The sequence below is a fragment of the Aquarana catesbeiana genome, linkage group LG03, assembly GCF_042186555.1.
Source record: "Aquarana catesbeiana isolate 2022-GZ linkage group LG03, ASM4218655v1, whole genome shotgun sequence".
NCBI lineage: Eukaryota > Metazoa > Chordata > Amphibia > Anura > Ranidae > Aquarana > Aquarana catesbeiana.
In genome coordinates, this window is record NC_133326.1 from 227197297 (window position 1) to 227218784 (window position 21488).

The window sequence follows — 21488 nt, forward strand, 5'->3', positions numbered from 1 at the left end:
TGTAGCACAAGTAAAATACCATATAAAACAAATGGAACTCACAGGCGAGTGGGGGGGGGGGGGAGGGGATGACAGTCTGCAATGGATTGTAATGAGCTGGGAACTGTGTGGTAGTCCTTGGTGAAGAAGAAAGCCGGCTGTGGCGGGGAGCAAGATGAGTCTGGAGTCCATGCAGGGAGACCGGCGTCAAGCTGCCCTGTGTGGCCGTGATGGTATATCCAGAAATCGGTTGTCGATGATGTGTCCAGCTAGGAGTAGTGATGAAAGGAGCTGTCAGTCCAACCGCTGTGTGAGCCAATTGGGATGCGTTTTGGAAGCCTAAACACGCCTCCTTCAACAGCCTCCAGGTGGTTATCTACCCTTAGGAATAGGAAAGATCTATAAAATACACACAGTAAAGAACTGATTATTATGTGAAGAAACAGGTCAGGGTTTTCCAACAATGATTGGTATGGGCCTGGGTCCTGATAACAACAAGTAGTTGTTGAGCAAGACATGTAGTGTACCGAAGAGCAATGACCTAAAAAACAGAAATGTTTTTGGGTTTATTGCTCCATTAAAAAGAATGAGCCCCTTCAGATCTGTAGAACCTAATGTCTTAGTGGGATGATTTTGAAGGCATCCCACTAAGACTTCAGTATTCTACTGCCCTGATGCTATTGTCCTTGACAGCTGGAGTGATAAATGAGAATAGATGAGGTTTTGGTCTACCAAAAAAAGTGGGCAAAACTTCCTATTTCTAGACCTAGTTCCTAATCATCGATGTAATCACAATAATGACTGGATGAGGTGTGCTTCTGATAATGTCAAACTTCCATTGGATACCTGAGAGGCTAGATGAAAGCATAGGTACTGCTACAGGTGCAGAAGGGTTCTGCTGCTTCTTATGGTGAACTTTAAACTAAATATACATATTTATTTTTGATCCCTGAAAGACATACACATTTTGGATTGTATATATCTGGCTACTATGACTGTTAAATCTGAGGTTCTCAAGTACGAATAAAATATCAAGTCTAGAGCGTGTAAGAATGTAAAAAAACATTATACTGTAAACACCCCCCCCCCCCCCTTATAAGTGATCACATTCCCTCTTGATAAACTGAAGCACACTGGTCTTCCTAGTGAATGACTGTGTGTGTGTGTGTGTGTGTGTGTGTGTGTGTGGGGGGGGGGGGTAGGACCAGTCTGATCATTGGAGGAGAACAGGCTGAGTACCCAGCACAGCCAGAATACTGACCGTGCTGTTCTCACATGCCTAGTGTAGTCAGTTTTTAATAGGAAAGAAGAGGGACTGGCAGGAACACCAGGGATTTCACACAAAGCAAGCAATACAAAGAGAACAGGATACAGCAGGCACATATCAGGAATATGACAGGTTGGGTTTACATATTCTTTAACATGTAAATTAGGTAATTTCCAAACTTTGAAAGTTACGTTTTTCCAAGCACTGAAATCTGTAAAATTGGTCCACCTTGACTGTCATGTGGTCCCTGTTATCTGCAGTTTATCACTTAAAGTTAACTTTGCCAAGCTAAAACATGTTTAGTTAGTTTTGAATAGAATGGGTAAAAATTGGGACCTCTTTCAGGTTTTCATTGCTATCTGTGTCCTTGCTGGGAAGATTTACCCTCACTATTGAACCTGGAGACCATTGTCAGAAAGTGATGGCAAATCCAACATTTTTAATTTGTCACATAAACAGGAAGTAAAGGAAAATCTTTTGAATGGGGCACTTGTTACAGTGCCAGCTGTCGAAGAGGGGGAACGTCCCACGTTTTGTAAACATTTCCTTTCACTTGCTGTTACATCTCTTGAGAAAGAAATGAAGGGAAATCTCCCCAAAGGGACCAAACAAAAACTGACCGATGTTAATCTCTCCCAACTCTATTCAGAGATGAAAAGTTAGTAGAAGTTTTGGCTTTACATACACTTAAAAGTTCAACTCTGGGCTGCTTTTAAATGTACCCATATAGTAGGATTCCTACAATACTGCAGGGGTTAATGCTTGTTTAGCTAGGGTGTTAATGGAACAAGTACAAATTCCAAGACATCGAACCCTCTCCCCCAATGTCTGACACTTAGACAGTGCTATGCTTCTACAAAATGCAGGGCTACAAGTCCTGCACTGTGCATGATGACGTCAAAGAGCTTAGGCCAGACAGCAATGTATAGTGTCTTCAAGGAACCTGTTGGGGAGCAAGGAGTAAGGCAAGGTTGTGTACTTATTGTTTCCATCCTAGCCAAACAAACATTTAACTTGTGCAGTACAGGAGGACCACACTGCATGGGTGAATTTAACAGCAGCCTGGAGTTGGTTGTTGCCTGGAGTATAGTTCCGCTTTAACTATGCTATGTTGCTGCAGATAAAACTGGCTGCAAAGAATAAATAGAATATCTTTTGTTAGTTAAAGTATATGTAAACATACTCTACCCAAAACTCTCTCCATGTGTATTCTCAGATTGTGTGTGTGTGTGTGGGAGGGTGTATCAGTGTTGGAAGGGGACGGGCTGTTAGTATCGTCCAGCACAGTGGAAAAGTACTTTCCCTGCTGTGTATGTTGTGCTCCAGGAGCGCGCTCATTCTGTGCTCCGGACTGAGTGACTTCATACAGGAGGGAATTACATTCCCCTTCTGTGTATGTCTTCTTCTGTCCATGCCCCTACTGGCTGCAGCTGCATAAGGCAGGCTGTGATTGGCTAATCATTTGCAGCCATATTTACAACCTTCTTGCATCTGTGGGGTTGGGTAATCAATATTTTATTTCAACACGGCTAAAATCCAAGCATGATGGTAACACTAACTCGTTTTGGCCAGTGGGGCTTTGCTCATAGCTGTCTGTCAAATCTTTATATCACAATGAAATACCCTCAACACCTTATCCAAGGGGGAGTGATTGAAAATACACACTTGCATCTTATCATAATCAATCAAAAAATCAAATACATAAGATAACAAAAAGAACAAGAAGTTACCAGAGGCAAAGTGCACATTAGCCTGCATGTATATGTATGACGGGATGCCATCATTGTACAACATTAATAACAGCCCAAATGCCAAAATATATACAAATCATGTCTGCTGAAAACTGACACAGTTTAAAAAAATAATTAAATAAAGGCTAACACCCAAGCATACATTAAATTACAAGAGGCAATATGGTCTACTAAGAGATCAAGAGTTTCCAAATGCACAATGTCCATGCACACACACCAAGGTGGATTTGCAGTTCCCAACTTCATTAATTATTTTAGAGTCACACAGGTTACCCTGCTAGTATCTTTATTCACATCAGGAGAAGTCGCTCAGTGCATAGACTTGGAAGCCTTCTGCTGTTTCCCAAAACACTTGGCTCCCACCCCAGTCCAGGTCCCTACCCATGAGCCCCTTAATGCGGCACACTTTAAATATCTGGGAAACTACTAAATACTTTGGCAACTTCTTTCACCACACCTGTATTTGCTACCACTTTTGAGTAACCAGGTATCCTCTCCTGGCCTGGAATCACCCAGAGCCTTCCACTGGTGGAACTTACATTGGTTGCAGTACATACAGTGCCTTGCAAAAGTATTCACCCCCCATTGGCATTTTTCGTGTTTTGTTGCCTCACAACCTGGAATTAACATGGATTGCTTGAGGATTTGCATCATTTAATTTACAGAACATGCCCACAACTTGTATGTTGCATGTATGCGTTCCTTGATCATCTGATCGAGGGTGAATACTGCTGTGCAAAATGTAAGCACATTGTTTCCCTGGAAGCCCAGGTTCTGAATCTAGGGAAGCAACTGTCAGCACTGAGAAGTCCCTCCATACTAAAGGTGAGCCAGGAATGTACACGGCAGGTGCGGGCAGGGGCCAGCACAGAGGCGGGTGGAGACAAAGAGGTGCAGGCACTAGCAAAGAGAAGATGGGTGACAGTCAGGAGGGGTAGAGGGGGAAGTGCCAGAGAGGCCGATCCAGGACTGGAGCATCCCAATAAGTACGCTCCATTGAGTGTCATTGGTGAAACCAGTCAGGGACCAGCACTGCTGGAGATGAGAGACTCTCCTAGCTGCCAGGGGAAGAACTCCTCCAGTGAGAGTGGGGGGGCAGCAAAGGGAAAGGAAAGACAGATTCTGGTGGTAGGGGACTCAATTCTTGGAAGGACAGAGAGGGCAATCTGTAACCAAGACCTGAAGCGCCGAACAGTATGTTGTCTACCGGGCGCTCGGGTTCGGCACATCACGGATCTTGTGGACAGATTACTGGGAGGGGCTGGGGAAGACCCGGCTGTCATGGTGCACGTTGGCACCAATGACAAAGTCAGAGGCAGATGGAGTGTCCTAAAGAACGATTTTAGGGACTTAGGTGCTAAATTGAGGAAAAGGACCTCCAAGGTAGTATTCTCAGGAATACTACCGGTACATCGAGCCACACCAGAAAGGCAGAGGGAGATTAGGGAAGTAAACAAGTGGCTGAAGAGCTGGTGTAGTAAGGAGGGGTTTGGGTTCCTGGAGGACTGGGCCGACTTCTCAGTCGGTAACCGGTACTATAGAAGGGACGGACTGCACCTAAATGAGGAGGGTGCAGATCTGCTGGGAATGAAGATGGCCAAAAAAGTTAGAGGGGTTTTTAAACTAGGCGATGGGGGGGAGGGTCCAGAGACAGTGATAGCCAGCGCGGATGATATTCCAGAGGGTAGTGTTGGGGGCATTAGTGGTAGGTTAACCAAAGCACAAAAACACAAGGTGAGTATAGTAGCAAGTCCTAGTTGCAATTTTGAAACGCCCAATACGAGGACAATATGCGACCGGTCTAAACTATGTGGCATGTTCACCAATGCCAGGAGCATGGCAGACAAGATGGGTGAACTAGAGATACTGTTGTACAAGGAGGATTTGGATTTTGTGGGAATTTCAGAGACCTGGTTCAACAGCTCTCATGATTGGCTGGCAAACATTCAAGGGTATACCCTATACCGCAAGGATAGAAAGGGTAAAAAAGGGGGAGGGGTATGCCTATATATCAAGAATAATGTACAAGCGAATGTGAGAGATGACATCACTGAGGGAGCTAGAGAGGAGGTGGAATCCTTATGGGTAGAGCTCCAAAGGGATGAAGCTAAGGGGAAAATAATACTGGGAGTATGCTATAGGCCCCCTAACCTGAAGGAGGAAGTGGAGACGGATCTCCTATCACAAATTGGATTAGCAGCAAGGATGGGAAGTGTTATCATAATGGGGGATTTTAATTATCCAGACATAGACTGGGCGGAGGGAACCGCGCATTCATTTAAGGCTTGCCAGTTCCTTAATGTCTTGCAGGACAATTTTATGGGTCAGATGGTAGACGCACCAACTAGAAATAAAACATTACTGGATCTACTGATTACCAACAATACAGACCTGATCACAGATGTGGAAATACGGGGCAATTTAGGTAACAGCGATCACAGGTCAATTAGTTTCAGTATAAATCACACAAATAGGAAACATAAAGGGAATACAAAGACACTGAATTTCAAAAGAGCCAACTTCCCTAAACTACAAACCTTGCTAAAAGGCATAAATTGGGATAAAATATTAGGAACAAAGAATACGGAGGAGAGATGGGTTTGCTTTAAGAGCATATTAAATAAGGGCATTAGCCAATGTATCCCATTGGGTAATAAATTTAAAAGAGCGAACAAAAATCCTGGATGGCTTAACTCCAATGTAAAAATGCATATAAAAGCAAAGGAGAAGGCCTTAAAAAAATACAAGGTTGAGGGATCATCCTCAGCATTCAGACTTTATAAAGAATGCAATAAGAAATGTAAGGGTGCAATTATGACGGCTAAGATAGAACATGAAAGACACATAGCGGAGGAGAGCAAAAAAAATCCCAAGAAATTCTTTAAGTATGTAAACAGTAAAAAAGGGAGGACAGACCATATTGGCCCCATAAAGAATGAGGAAGGACATCTGGTTACAAAGGATGGGGAGATGGCAAAGGTATTGAATTTATTCTTCTCCTCAGTCTTCACGAGTGAATCGGGGGGCTTCAGTAACCAAAACTGCAGTGTTTATCCTCATGACACAACACAGGAAGCACCTCCATGGTTAACAGAGGACGGAATTAAAATTAGACTTGAGAAACTTAACATTAATAAATCACCGGGACCAGATGGCTTGCATCCGAGGGCACTTAGATAACTCAGTCAGGTGATTGCCAGACCGTTGTTCCTAATTTTTACAGACAGTCTATTGACTGGAATGGTACCAGCTGATTGGAGAAAAGCCAATGTAGCACCAATATTTAAAAAGGGCCCAAAATACATCCCTGGGAATTACAGACCAGTTAGCCTAACATCAATAGTATGTAAAATCTTGGAGGGGATGATAAGGGACTATATACAAGATTTTAGTAATAAGAACGATATCATTAGCAGTAATCAGCATGGATTCATGAAGAATCGTTCTTGCCAAACCAATCTATTAACCTTCTATGAGGAGGTGAGTTGCCATCTAGATAAAGGAAGGCCCGTAGACGTGGTGTATCTGGATTTTGCAAAAGCATTTGACACAGTTCCCCATAAACGTTTACTGTACAAAATAGGGTCCGTTGGCATGGACCATAGGGTGAGTACCTGGATTGAAAACTGGCTACAAGGGCGTGTTCAGAGGGTGGTGATAAATGGGGAGTACTCAGAATGGTCAGGGGTGGGTAGTGGGGTTCCCCAGGGTTCTGTGCTGGGACCAATCCTATTTAATTTGTTTATAAACGATCTGGAGGATGGGATAAACAGTTCAATCTCTGTATTTGCAGAGGATACTAAGCTAAGCAGGGCAATAACTTCTCCGCAGGATGTGGAAACCTTGCAAAAAGACCTGAACAAATTAATGGGGTGGGCGACTACATGGCAAATGAGGTTCAATGTAGAAAAATGTAAAATAATGCATTTGGGTGGCAAAAATATGAATGCAATCTATACACTGGGGGGAGAACCTCTGGGGGAATCTAGGATGGAAAAGGACCTGGGGGTCCTAGTAGATGATAGGCTCAGCAATGGCATGCAATGCCAAGCTGCTGCTAATAAGGCAAACAGAATATTGAATGTATTAAACAGAATGTATTAAAAGGGGGATCAACTCCAGAGATAAAACGATAATTCTCCCGCTCTACAAGACTCTGGTCCGGCCGCACCTGGAGTATGCTGTCCAGTTCTGGGCACCAGTCCTCAGGAAGGATGTACTGGAAATGGAGCGAGTACAAAGAAGGGCAACAAAGCTAATAAAGGGTCTGGAGGATCTTAGTTATGAGGAAAGGTTGCGAGCGTTGAACTTATGCTCTCTGGAGAAGAGACGCTTGAGAGGGGATATGATTTCAATTTACAAATACTGTACTGGTGACCCCACAATAGGGATAAAACTTTTTCGCAGAAGAGAGTTTAATAAGACTCGGGGCCACTCATTACAATTAGAAGAAAAGAGGTTTAACCTTAAACTACGTAGAGGGTTCTTTACTGTAAGAGCGGTAAGGATGTGGAATTCCCTTCCACAGGCGGTGGTCTCAGCGGGGAGCATTGATAGCTTCAAGAAACTATTAGATAATCACCTCAATGACCGCAACATACAGGGATATGTAAGGTAATACTGACACATAATCACACACATAGGTTGGACTTGATGGACGCGTGTCTTTTTTCAACCTCACCTACTATGTAACTTTGAAGATGTTTTTTTTATTATTGTGAAGCAAACAACAAATAGGACAAAATAACAGAAAAAGTCAATGTGCATATATATTCACCCCCTTAAAGTCAATACTTTGTAGAGCCACTATTTGCGGCTATCACAGCTCCAAGTCGCTTTGGATAAGTCTCTATGAGCTTACCACAGCTTACAATTGGGATTTTTGCCCATTCCTCCTTGCAAAACTGCTCCAGCTCCTTCAAGTTGGATAGTTGGCGCTTGTGAACAGCAATCTTTAAATCTGACCACAGAATTTCTATTGGATTGAGGTCTGGGCTTTGACTAGGCTATTCCAACACATTTACATGTTTTACTTTAAACCTCTTAAGTGTTGCTTTAGCAGTGTGTATGGTGTCATTGTCCTGCTGTCCTGCTCCGTTCTAGCCTCAAATCACACACAGAGTGGTACAGGTTTTGCTCAAGAATATCCCTGTATTTAGCATCATCCATCTTTCCCTCAATTCTGAACAGTTTCCCAGTCCCGACTGCTGAAAAACATCCCCACAGCATGATGCTGCCACCACCATGTTTCACTGTGGAGATGGTGTTCTGTGGGTGATGTGATGTGTTGGGTTTGCGCCAGACATAGCGTTTTCTTTGATGGCCAAAAAGTTAAATTTAAGTCTCATCAGACCAGAGCACCTTCTTCCATACATTTTTGGAGTCTCCCACATGCCTTTTTGCAAACTCAAAACGTGCCATTTTGTTTTTTTGCTGAAAGTAATGGCTTTCTTCTGGCCATTCTGCCATAAAGCCCAACACTATGGAGCGTGCGGCTTATTGTTGTCCTATGTACAGATACTCCAGTCTGTGCTGTGGAACTCTGCAGCTCCTCCAGGGTTACCTTAGGTCTCTGTGCTGCCTCTCTGATTAATGCCCTCCTTGCCTGGTCCGTAAGTTTTGGTGTAGGCCGTTTCTTAGCAGGTTTGCTGTTGTGCCATGTTCTTTCCATTTGGTTATGATAGATTTGATGGTGCTCCTAGGGATCATCAAAGATTTGGATATTTTTTTATAACCTAACCCTGACTTGTACTTCTCAACAACATTGTCCCTTACTTGTTTGGAGAGTTCCTTGGTCTTCATGGCAGTGTTTGGTTAGTGGTGCCTCTTGCTTAGGTGTTGCAGCCTCTGGGGCCTTTCAAAAAGGTGTGTATATGTAATGACAGATCATGTGATACTTAGATTGCACACAGGTGGACATCATTTCACTAATTATGTGACTTCTGAAGGTAATTGGTTGCACCAGAGCTTTTTATGGACTTCATAACAAAGGGGGTGAATACATACGCACATGCCAATTATCAGTTTTTTATTTCTGAAAAATAGTTTTATGTATATATTTTTCTAATTTTACTTCACCAACTTACACTATTGTGTTCTGATCCATCACATATAATTCAGATTAAAAAAACATTGAACTAAAGGCTGTAATGTAACAAAGTAGGTAAAAAGCCAAGGGGGGTAAATACTTTTGCAAGGCACTGTATATACCTTTATCACTAATCACACCATTTACAGTGGGGCAGAAATTAAGGCGCAATTTTAAGCCTCATCCTCAAAAATCTTTTGCCATATGCAAACCAAACTTTGGCTTACCTCTGTTCTTTGTTAGTAGGGACCTCACTATCCAAATATCGATCTGCAAACACATCTGCTGCTATACACCTCTCTCTCCTAAGTTGGTCTCTATTATTTATTCCCAGCTTAACTGCCCAACCAAACATTTGGACCATGCCTATGTTTCCAAATAGAAACACCTTCAGTGTACTAAAACCAAGAAGGACTGGCAACAAATTTGGTCCATGGTCACCTTATTATCCATAACATATCCAAGGTTGAATCAGCATTTATAACCGTCCAGGTGGTATATGGTCCCATCTTGACTAGAACACCTCCACGCTTCACTTACCAATACATGCTTTTGAGTCTGCAGTGTGATAGGAAATGTAATGCACACCTACTGGACCATTCCTATACTCAGTAGATTCTGTACCAAAGTACTTAAGCTTTTACAGACCTATTTAATGGCTTCTTCCCAAGAGACCTTTGGTTTTCACTTCTCCATCTTCAACCTCCTGCTCTTACTAAGACCAAATTCAGATTAGCCACTTACTACTGGCTGCCCAACAAATTGTTGCAAGAGCTTGAAAGAAAAGGTTCACACATTTCATGTAAATCTGGCAACATATAGGCACATTTTTTATCAATGAGAAACTTACTAGCATTCTCCTAAACATACATAAAAAAATCTTGAAGTATGGACCCCATGGATAAATTACCCCACCCTTTATTACCAATGGCAAGCTATGCCTCCCTATAGGTGGCAGACCTTGGAGGAGTTCACATGGAGAGCCCTGATGTCCCCTTCCCTTTCCTATGTGCCTCAATTTCCTCCTCTCTTTTCACACTTCTTTTCTGCTAATTTCCTCTCTCTATCCTGTTGAGCCTTTACTTCATTCTGTCCTCTCTCTCTCTTTTTGTTGCACAGGATTTTTTGAGATGGACCACGTCCGTCTCCCTCACCTACCCCCACTCGCCTTTTTTTTTTCTTGTCCCAAATTCACACCACTCCTGGCATTAAGCAAAAAAGCTAAATACCACCCAAGATGCAAAAATGTCCAACCCTTGACAATTAGAGAAAAAATAACCTTCCTTTTTTAAACTGGATGAGACAATCTGTGTTAACATCTCTCAACACAGATCCTTAGCACATGCAAACACTACATCCTGGACACATTATTTCTTGTGAGTCTGTTATTTTCATCTGCATGGACGTGATCCTGTATTCACCATTGTCATTCAATTAACTGTTTGTTCTGTGACAGTTTTTTTTAAAAACCTTCTAATAAAAACCTTTTGAAAGTGAAAAAGAGTTTCTTCTGTTAGTGACAAAGACATACCTTATTAGACACATATATGCTATAATAATTTTAGTGGTAACACACACTTTAAACATTTCCCATATATGAATTTAAGATGCGTATTTAGCTGCTTGCCAGAGGTCTGAGATTTTCAATTAATATTCTACTTCTTATTGAAGAAATCATATGTGTTATGTTAAGTCACACAAACAGGTCATAAAGAGAAGTATGTCTTTGACTTTTTCTGTACTCACAGTTTGGCTTTCTGCAAGCTTGGCTTGGATGTTTACAGTGGAGAATGCAGAAACTGTACAGATCCAAATATGGTAGGCTGTTAGTTGGAACCTGAAGAGGAGACAATGTATATTGTCAGTCCTCCATATATATATATACTGTACGTTTATACTTGTATTTTTCTTTGCGTTTTAATGAATGTTCCAGTACAGATTTAAAGACACAGACTATCCTTTTATAAATGAAATGTGAAGGCTACCATTGCTGACCTCTGCTTCTAAAAATGCTTTCTTCCCGGCATCTTTAGACACACAAAGACTCTTGTTTTTCAAGCCGAAGAAGATTTGGCTTAGGAATTGTTCATGTTTTTTTTGTATTTTTTTTACATCATTAATCAATGCAAATGTAAAACAGAATTGATAATGTTAAACGTTTGTTTTGTAGCACCGCATGGTAACTCTGCAACTCCACATTTGTAAAACATATGGTTGATAAAAATCCTGTAAGGAACACAGTTTATATGTTTGCCAGCACATGCATAGCAATTAGCATTTTTAAGAATGTATATATCTAAGTGATCCTGAATGCTCAGATTCACAATTCATCGGCTGTCTTTTCATCAAATATGATAAAAACAAATTGTCTTTGGGCATTTCCCAAAAAAATAACATTAAATGTCTACACCTGTCAATGTGGTCCTTTTATATGGAAAAGTACATTATAATCAGATGTCTATAAACATCTATTAAACTATAAGAATGTATTTCTTTTAAAACTGCAGGCATATTTACAGAATTATTATTTCTTTAGTAATTAACACATCATTTGGGTAATTCAGTGACTAGAATCTGAGAATGTTGACAGATGGTGTGCTCATATTCTGTGTCATAAATACATATGTACAATAGTTTCCTGTTTTGCTTGTTCTTGAATTGAATACAACCTGGCCTTCACAATGAAAAGTTTATTATGTAATGTAAACCCCTTATTTCTGAAACCATGTGCGGTCAAGGTCTGCATTTTTTGCAATAAATGGAACATGCCTTTACAATAATGCATTTTGAATTCTGTTCTTACTTGTAATACATTTTTCTTTCTTTTGGTGGTACAGTCAGTGATTCATGCTGGTAGTAATGCTTCAGATTAATGTTATAAACCGTATAAGATAAAATAGTTTGCTGCCTGTCCAACATAAATGGATGTGCCCCATAACTTCTGCCACTGTAATATTAGGCACTAGTATAATTTATTTATAAAGCCACAACATGTTTCTCAGTGCTGTGCAGCTAAATTAACTTGAGGATCATGCTACAAAGGACATACTGTATATCCTGGCTACATATACAGTATCTCCCAAAAGTGAGTACACCCCTCACATTTTTGTAAATATTTTATTATATCTTTTCATGTGACAACACTGAATAAATGACACTTTGCTACAATGTAAAGTATTGAGTGTACAGCTTGTATAACAGTGTAAATTTGCTGTCCCCTCAAAATAACTCAACACACAGCCGTTAATGTTTGAGCCATTGGAACAAAAGTGAGTACACCCTTAAGTGAAAATGTCCAAATTGGGCCAAAAGTGTCAATATTTTGTGTGGCCACCATTATTTTCCAGCACTACCTTAACCCTCTTGGGCATGGAGTTCACCATAGCTTCACATGTTGCCACTGGAGTCCTCTTCCACTCCTCCATGACGACATCACGGAGCTGGTGGATGTTAGAGACCTTGCACTCCTCCACCTTCCATTTGAGGATGGCCCACAGATGCTCAATAGGGTTTAGGTCTGTAGACGTCCTTGGCCAGTCCATCACCTTTACCCTCAGCTCTTTTAGCAATGCAGTGGTCGACTTGGAGGTGTGTTTGGGGTCGTTATCATGTTGGAATATTGCCCTGCGGCCCAGTCTCTGAAGGTAGGGGATCATGCTTTGCTTCAGTATGTTACAGTACATGTTGGCATTCATGATTCCCTCAATGAACTGCAGCTCCCCAGTGCCAGCAGCACTCATGCAGCCCCAGACCATGACACTCTCAACACCATGCTTGACTGTAGGCAAGACACACTTGTCTTTGTACTCCTTACCTATTTTCCGCCACACACGCTTGACACCATCTGAACCAAATAAGTTTATCTTGGTCTGATCAGATCACAGTTCATGGTTCCAGTAATTCATGTCCTTAGTCTGCTTGTCTTCAGCAAACCGTTTGAGGGCTTTCTTGTGCATCATCTTTAGAAGAGGCTTCCTTCTGGGACGACAGCCATGCAGACGAATTTGATGCAGTGTGTGGTCTGAGCACTGATAGGCTGACCCCCCCACCCCTTCAACCTCTGCAGCAGTGTTTGCAGAACTCATACGTCTATTTCCCAAAGACATCCTCTGGATATGACGCTGAGTGCATGTACTCAACTTCTTTGGTCGACCATGGTGAGGCCTGTTCTGAGTGGAACCTGTCCTGTTAAACCGCTGTATGGTCTTGGCCACCGTGCTGCAGCTCAGTTTCAGGGTCTTGGCAATCTTCTTATACCCTAGGCCATCTTTGTGTAGAGCAACAGTATTTTCTTCAGATCCTCAGAGAGTTCTTTGCCATGAGGTGCCACATTGAACTTCCAGTGACCAGTATGAGATAGTGAGAGCAATAACACCAAATTTAACACACCTGCTCCCCATTCACACCTGAGAACTTGTAACACTAATGAGTTACATGACACCGGGGAGGGAAAATGGCTAATTGGACCCAATTTGGATATTTTCAATTAGGGGTGTACTCACTTTTGTTGCTAGCGGTTTGGACACTAATGGCTGTGTGTTGAGGTATTTTGAGGCGACAGCAAATTTACACTGTTATACAAACTGTACACTCACTACTTTACATTGTAGCAAAGTGTTATTTCTTCAGTGTTGTCACCTGAAAAGATATAATAAAATATTTACAAAAATGTGAGGGGTGTACTCACTTTTGTGAGATACTGTATATATAGATCCTGCTGCTCTATAAATGCATGCTTTACACCCTGAACATTCTTCTTTACCTTTATTATTGGCACTCTCCTCTCTGAATCATTCTCCTTCCCTTCTATCCACTGCCATTTACCTCTCTGGTCACTATCATTCTTTTCTATCAATGCCTACTCTATCTCTCTATGGTCGTTCTCCTGATCATCCCTCTATACCTTCTCTCATTTACTCTTCTGTGATCGATTAAGGTCCACTGCCATTACCTCCATATACAGCTCTCAGGCTGTTTATACATCGCAGCTCAATGCCAGGGCTGGAGATGTTCGTCTTTCTAGGCTCCTGCTCAACTTCTCTCATAGGGCTCTGTTTGACTAGCATAGCGGCCTCCAAACTGTGGCCGGGGACTGGATGCGGCCCTTTGCTTATCTTTATCTTGCCCTTGCGGCACTATTCCATCCACTGACACCAACAATTGGGCATAATTCCTGTCGCTGACACCAACAACGAGGCACTATTCTTCCCACTAATACCATCAAAAGGGTGCAATTCCTCCCACTGACACCAATAATGGGGCACAATTCCTTCCATTGATGCCAACAATTGGGCATAATTCCTTTCATTAATACCAGCAATGGGCCACTATTCCTCCCACTGACACCAACAATGGGGCACTATTCCTCCCACTTCCACCTACGATGAAGCACTATTCCTTCCATTGACACCAACAATGAGGCACAAATCCTTCCATTGACACCAACGATGGGGCATAATTCCTTTCATTGATACCAACAATGGGCCACTATTCTTCCCACTAACACCAACAATGGGGCACTATTTCTCCCACTGACACCAATGAAAGGGCACAATTCCTCCCACTTATACCAACGCTAGGGCAGAATTCTTTCCATCGACACCACCAACTGGGCACTATTCCTTCCACTGACATCAACAATGAGGCACTATTCCTCCCACTTACACCAAAGATAGGGCATTGTTTGCTCCCACTGGAAGCCAGGGTATTTTCTACTCCCACTGTCCCTAGTCAGGCCTGCCTAAAGTCCGAAGGACAGTAAATTGGCCCTTTGTTTAGAAATTTTGGAGAGCCCTGGACTAGCATGACAGGCAGTAAGGGATGATGCGTGTGCCCTATGGCCAGTCTGGGCCTGGTAGCTATTATTTAAAGTACACCTGTCATGAGTAGATCATAGAGGCTGCCATGCTAACAATTTTGTAAATGCTGTCTGTCTGGCTGCTGACATTCCTGAGTCAATATTTTAAGTTTCTGGCCTGGAACACATATGCTGATCTTGACTTTCCTGATCTGTATACTTGGTTATGGTAAGTACCGTAACTCAAAGTATTGAAGCCAGAGGGTTTAGCTTAGCAGCCAAGCATCTATATATCAGAAAGGGATGCAATGGCAGACCTCCAATTTTGTCTCTCTACAAATTTACTTTACTATGGTTACAGGAAATAAGGGCCTGTACTACACATATAGAATGCTTTTGGTTGCATTTCTCAAAATTTTAAGAACCTATTCAATTGACATCAATAGAAAGTGCATGTATGCTGACCAGAAAGGTTGCAGGGACAAATACTTTTATAGCATGTTAGCCCGGCATATTAGTGTTAAGTAAGAATTAAAATTTATGTCCAACCAAAAGGTTTTTCCTTCCTAAAAGTACAACATTGTCTTTACATACATTTTAAGATGTCCATACATGCTGGATATCAGTTGGATGAGCATGCTTGATATTGATGCTACCCAACCATTCCTCATAAAAAATATAAAACAGGTGTGTTCATGGGTATTACTGTACTTGTTCATATTCCTCATATACATCCTTGGCTCCGCTTTTAAGGATATCCCAATCAGGAACTACATTTATTTAGCAAAGGGTTTATTTTGTTAAAGAAGTTTCTGCTGAGGTTTAATGCTATTCCCAAATCCAGAATGGATTCTCCATACTTACAGTTGCATGTATGCATTAGGAATTGGAGAATGATAGAACATAAACGGAGAAGATGCTGTATTGATCATTTTTTGTCTTCTATTTTTAAGGCACGAAGAAAGGAAGTTTTTGTTCAAGAACGATATGGAAGATTTAATCTTGGAGATCCATTCCTTGCTCTTCAGCGAGATTTTGAAGCAGGTGCTGTTGATAAAGAAAAGAGGCCTATTTGTAGCAATCCCCTCACTATCTTGGAAGCTGTCATGGCACACTGCAGGAAGATGCAGGAAAGGATGTCTGCTCAACTTGCTGCTGCTGAGAGAAGACAAAGAAAGGCAAGTGAAGATGTTTAATGTTAATGAATTATTGTTTAACCACTTCAGCCACGGAGCATTTGGCTGGCCAAAGACCAGAGCACTTTTTGCAATTCGGCACTGCATCGTTTTAACTGACAATTGCGCTGTCGTGCGACGTGGCTCCCAAACAATATTGACGTCCTTTTTTCCCCACAAATAGAGCTTTCTTTTGGTGGTATTTGATCACCTCTACGGTTTTTATTTTTTGTGCTATAAACAAAAAAAGAGTGACAATTTTGAAAAAACGCATTATTTTTTACTTTTTGCTATAATAAATATCCCCAAAAAATATATAAAAAAACATTTTTTCCCTCAGTTTACTGATACGTATTCTTCTACATATTTTTGGTTAAAAAAATCGCAATAAGCATTTATTGATTAGTTTGCGCAAAAGTTATAGCGTCTACAAAATAGGGGATAATTTTATGGCATTTTGATAAATATTTTTTTTTTATTAGTAATGGCGGCGATCAGCGATTTTTATCGTGACTGCGACATTATGGCAGACACATCGGACACTTTTGGCGCTATTTTGGGACCATTCACATTTATACAGTGATCAGTGCGATTTAAAATGCACTGATTACTGTGTAACTGTGACTGGCAGTGAAGGGGTTAACCAGGAGGGGGCGCTGCAGGGGTTAGTGTGTCCTAGGGAGTGATTCTAACTGTGGGTGGGGGGGAGCGGCTGTGTGTGACACGACACTGATCACCACTCCCGATTACAGGGAACGGTGATCAGTGTCACTACGAAGAACGGGGAAATGCTTGTTTACATTAGCATTTCCCCGTTCTTCCTCTCCGTGAGACGATCGTGGGTATCTCCGTGGACATCGAATCCGCGGGACCTGCGGTCGGACTCACGGAGCCCGCGGCAGGCGCGTGCGCACCTGCAATGCAAGGCTCGTGAGATCACGTACAATAACGTGATTTCGCACAGCGGAGCCAACCTGCCGCAGTAAAACTGCGGCGGCTGGTCCACAAGCAGTTAAAGCAAATGTGAATTGTAAAATACTTTGCTTGAACCAACGGTCTCGGCTTATTGCAGGCACCATTGGGTGCCCAGACATCAGTGTTTTTTCAGTGTAACCATGCTGAATGCCTGGAATTGCCTGACATCCTTTTATTATGCAAAGTTTTCTGTATGTATTGGTGAGGAACCTGACCCCACCCCTCCTATCTGCTGAGCCCTATAATTGGTTAGTGAGGCTCCCATCACAGTACACATCACATGTCCAAATGTGAGGCTGACGGGGGAGCCCAACTCCTAATCAGTCAACCCAGGGTGTATGTGCATATCCTACGGTAAAAATAGACTTATGCCGCGTATACACGGCCAGACTTCCCGACAGAAAAAGTCAGATGGGAGCTTTCGGTTGGACATTCCGACCGTGTGTATGCCTCATCGGACTTTTTTTGTCGGCATTTCCGACGGACTCAGATATAGAACATGTTCTAAATCTTTCCGTCGGAAATGCCGACGGAGTCTAGCCCGTTGGTAAGTCCGGCTGTGTGTACGCAGCATTAATGTGTACTTTTTAAAGGATTTCTTATTTGCTCAATATTCTAAATAAAATGTTAATGGGGCTAAAACTAGAGGGTAAATTTGCTCGCCTGCTGCTGATTTTACCTTATGTTGGCAGTTACTTAATTTGCAATATATTTAACCCTCCAAGTTAATTGTAGATACAACACTACTTACAATTGGGGTTTGTTCAACGAATAGTGCAAATTTCTGTAAAAAACAGTAACCAGTCGGAATTCAGTTTACTGAAGAGACTAGCGCAAGATGGATATTGATCATTTGCCAACTTGTAGTCTAACATCGTATATTTTGCATCTTTTTGAACTTGCTGCATGGAAATATCTTCAATATATACATTTCAATAATTAATAAGATCAATTACAAAGTAATTTTGACAAAAATGCAACTTGTTTTGCTCACAAAGCTTCAGTTTAATGTTGTCTGTCATTTTGCTAAACTTCAGCAACAGTGGAAGGGATAAATAGTTATGTTAAATAGGCTGTTATACAACTCTGTACTCTCAGTACAAAAAGCTGGCATCATTCTTATCTTCTTAATACTTTTGCCATTACCACCATATTTGGATGCAAGGAGCACTTAGACACATCAGGGACCACTGCAAGTATCCTTTCCTTAGCTTACTTATGTTTTAAAGTGTAAGCCTATTTTCTAGGATATATATACCCTGTTAGTGAACATCAGAACCAGTTTCTCCATTGGAAGATTTCCTGCCTCCTCCTGTTTCAGTGACAATTCAAACATGTTGGATTTTCCGTCACTTTCTTTAAGGGATACAGCAAAAAAACAAAAAACAAAACGGGAGTTCTAAACTTTCATTACTCCCATCCAAAACAAAAAATAAGTTTTGCCTTTTCAAACACTTTAAAGTAGATCTACATTCTATGTACGAGTGATGTTGTCTTTATATCTCAGAAACCCATTTAATTAAAAAATAAAACTATATATATATATATATAACTGTTTTGTGTATTGCAGTTCTCTATTTGGTGAGTCACTGAACTAGAACAAGTTGTCAGGAAATGTTATATGCATGTGCTTTTTTATGCCAGTGACCTAGATAGATAGTGAAAAGAAAGATATGGATGACGCCATGCATCTTCACACCTGCTTTGCTATGATATGGCACACTCTGGTTCTGCTTTTTTTTTTTTTTAATTCATCAACATATATACGTTTGTTAGACATACAAGAACACCACAAAAATATTTTTCTTTATATTTTGTTTCTGATATTGCATTGCTTTTATGCTTCTTGGTAACTCAGTTCCAAATAATGCTTAGAGTTCCACAATAAACTTCGGCAATGAAATCCCAAATAGTGTTATCAGCCTTGCCTAGTGTCACAGAGTAATTGGCTCAATCAGGAAGTAAGTAGTTCATTGGACTTCTGGCAGGACCAACATTTATTTTTCTGCATTTGCTGTTTTTTTAAAGAGACAAATAGACATATAACGCAGAGATGTACTACAAACATTTTTTTTTTTTTGCCTAAACATACGCAATAATAGTCTGCTATTACATTACATTTTAATAATTATTTTAAAGCAACATTTATTATTGTAACTTGTTGACATTGTTTTACTCTCCAGGAAATACTTGGCAATCCCCAAAGCAAGTAAATTGTTTCATGACAGAGATCTGTTTCTGTGTTCTGTGTTAAGTGGGAAAAGAAGACTAATGGCATATGAGATTTTGACAAGCTTATTCTTTTTTGCTGCAAGAGCAAGACTAACAATAGCTCTGTCAGATTTAGCTTTTGCTACTTCGTAGGTCAACGTAATTGGATCCATAGCTGGTCATTCAAAACTTGGTGTTCTTTGATTATTGTTTACTTTGAGTTTGCCAAGAAAAACCTACAGTAGACAAGTTAACCTCATCAAGGACAAATTTCTTGTAACCTTTTACGAGTGATAAGACAAATTCATCTGTTTAGAAAGATTATGTAATGCTAACTCATCTGTGTATGTGTCAGAATATATGTAAAGGTAGGGTGCATTCTATTTGAAATTTTGTATAGCAGTATATGCAAGAAGAAATCCAAGTGACAGATTTTAAATGTACATACAGTAGCTCACAAAAGTGAGTACACCCCTCCCATTTTTGTAAATAGTTTATTTTATCTTTTCATTTGACAACACTGAAGTAATGACACTTTGCTAAAATGTAAAGTAGTGACTGTACAGCTTGTATAACAGTGTCAATTTGCTGTCCCCTCAAAATAACTCAACACAGAGCCATTACTGTCTAAACTGCTGGCAACAAAAGTGAGTACACCCCTAAGTGAAAATGTCCAAATTGGGCCCAAAGTGCAAATATTTTGTGTGGCCACCATTATTTTCCAGCACTGCCTTAACCCTCTTGGGCATGGAGTTCACCAGAGCTTCACAGGTTGCCACTGGAGTCCTCTTCCATTCCTCCATGACGACATCACGGAGCTGGTGGATGTTAGAGACCTTGCGCTCCTCCACCTACCATTTGAGGATGCCCCACAGATGCTCAATAGGGTTTATGTTTGGAGACATGCTTGGCCAGTCCATCACCTTTAGCCTCAGCTTCTTTACCAAGGCAGTGGTCATCTTGGAGGTGTGCATGGGGATGTTATCATGTTGGAATACTGCCCTGCGGCCCAGTCTCCAAAGGCAGGGGATCATGCTCTGCTTCAGTATGTCACAGTACATGTTGGCATTCATGGTTCTCTCAATAAACTGTAGCTCCCCAGTGCTGGCAGCACTCATGCAGCCCCAGACCATGACACTGCCACCACCATGCTTGACTGCAGGCAAGACACACTTGTCTTTGTACTCCTCACCTGGTTGCCGCATCTTGACACCATCTGAACCAAATAAGTTTATCTTGGTCTCATCAGGCCTCAGGACATGGTTCCAGTAATCCATGTCCTTAGTCAGCTTGTCTTCAGCAAACAATTTGTGGGCTTTCTTGTGCATCATCTTTAGAAGAGGCTTCCTTCTGGGACAACAGCCATCCAGGCCAATTTTGATGCAGTGTGCGGCGTATGGTCTAAGCACTGACAGGCTGACCCCCCAACCCTTCAACCTCTGCAGCAATAATGGCAGCACTCATATGTCTATTTCCTAAAGACAGCCTCTGGATATGACGCTGAGCACATGCACTCAACTTCTTTGGTTGACCATGGCGAGGCCTGTTCTGAGTGGAACCTGTCCTGTTAAACCGCTGGTCTTGACCACCATGCTGTAGCTTCGTTTCAGGATCTTGGCAATCTTTTTATAGCCTAGGTCATCTTTATGTAGAGCAATGATTCTTTTTTTCAGATCCTCAGAGAGTTCTTTGCCATAAGGTGCCATGTTGAACTTCCAGTGACCAGTATGAGAGAGTGAGAGCGATAGCACCAAATTTAACACACCTGCTCCCCATTCACACCTGAGACCTTGTAACACTAACGATTCACATGACATCGGGGAGGGAAATTGGCTAATTGGGCCCAATGTGGACATTTTCACTTAGGGGTGTACTCACTTTTGTTGCCATCAGTTTAGACATTATTGGCTGTGTGTTGAGTTATTTTGAGGGGACAGAAAATTTACACAAACTGTACACTCACTACTTTACATTGTAGCAAAGTGTCATTTCTTCAGTGTTGTCACATGAAAAGATATAATAAAATATTTACTAAAATTTGAGGGGTGTACTCACTTTTGTGAGATACTGTATGATGTTGCTTTTTTTGGAAAATAACCCTTAATCTCTACAAGAGAGTTTTAAGGTTATTTCTGTTTTAGCCTTGGTTTTGGTCTTTAGCTATTGGCAAACACATTCAGTAGACTAACACTAATGTGCATGACATGTGGCCAGGCTAGAGGGTACCTTTTAAGGCAATTCGCTG

At 41.4% G+C, this 21488-nt stretch overlaps 1 protein-coding gene across 1 annotated transcript in view; it reads left to right on the forward strand.

Moving 5' to 3' along the window:
- The window catches only part of CTTNBP2 (cortactin binding protein 2), a 151555-nt gene that overhangs the window by 59351 nt on the left and 70716 nt on the right, over positions 1-21488 (forward strand). The window contains exon 3 of the mRNA XM_073619827.1: positions 15836-16060. Coding sequence (XP_073475928.1) covers positions 15836-16060 — 225 coding nt within the window. The remainder of the gene's footprint in view (positions 1-15835; positions 16061-21488) is intronic.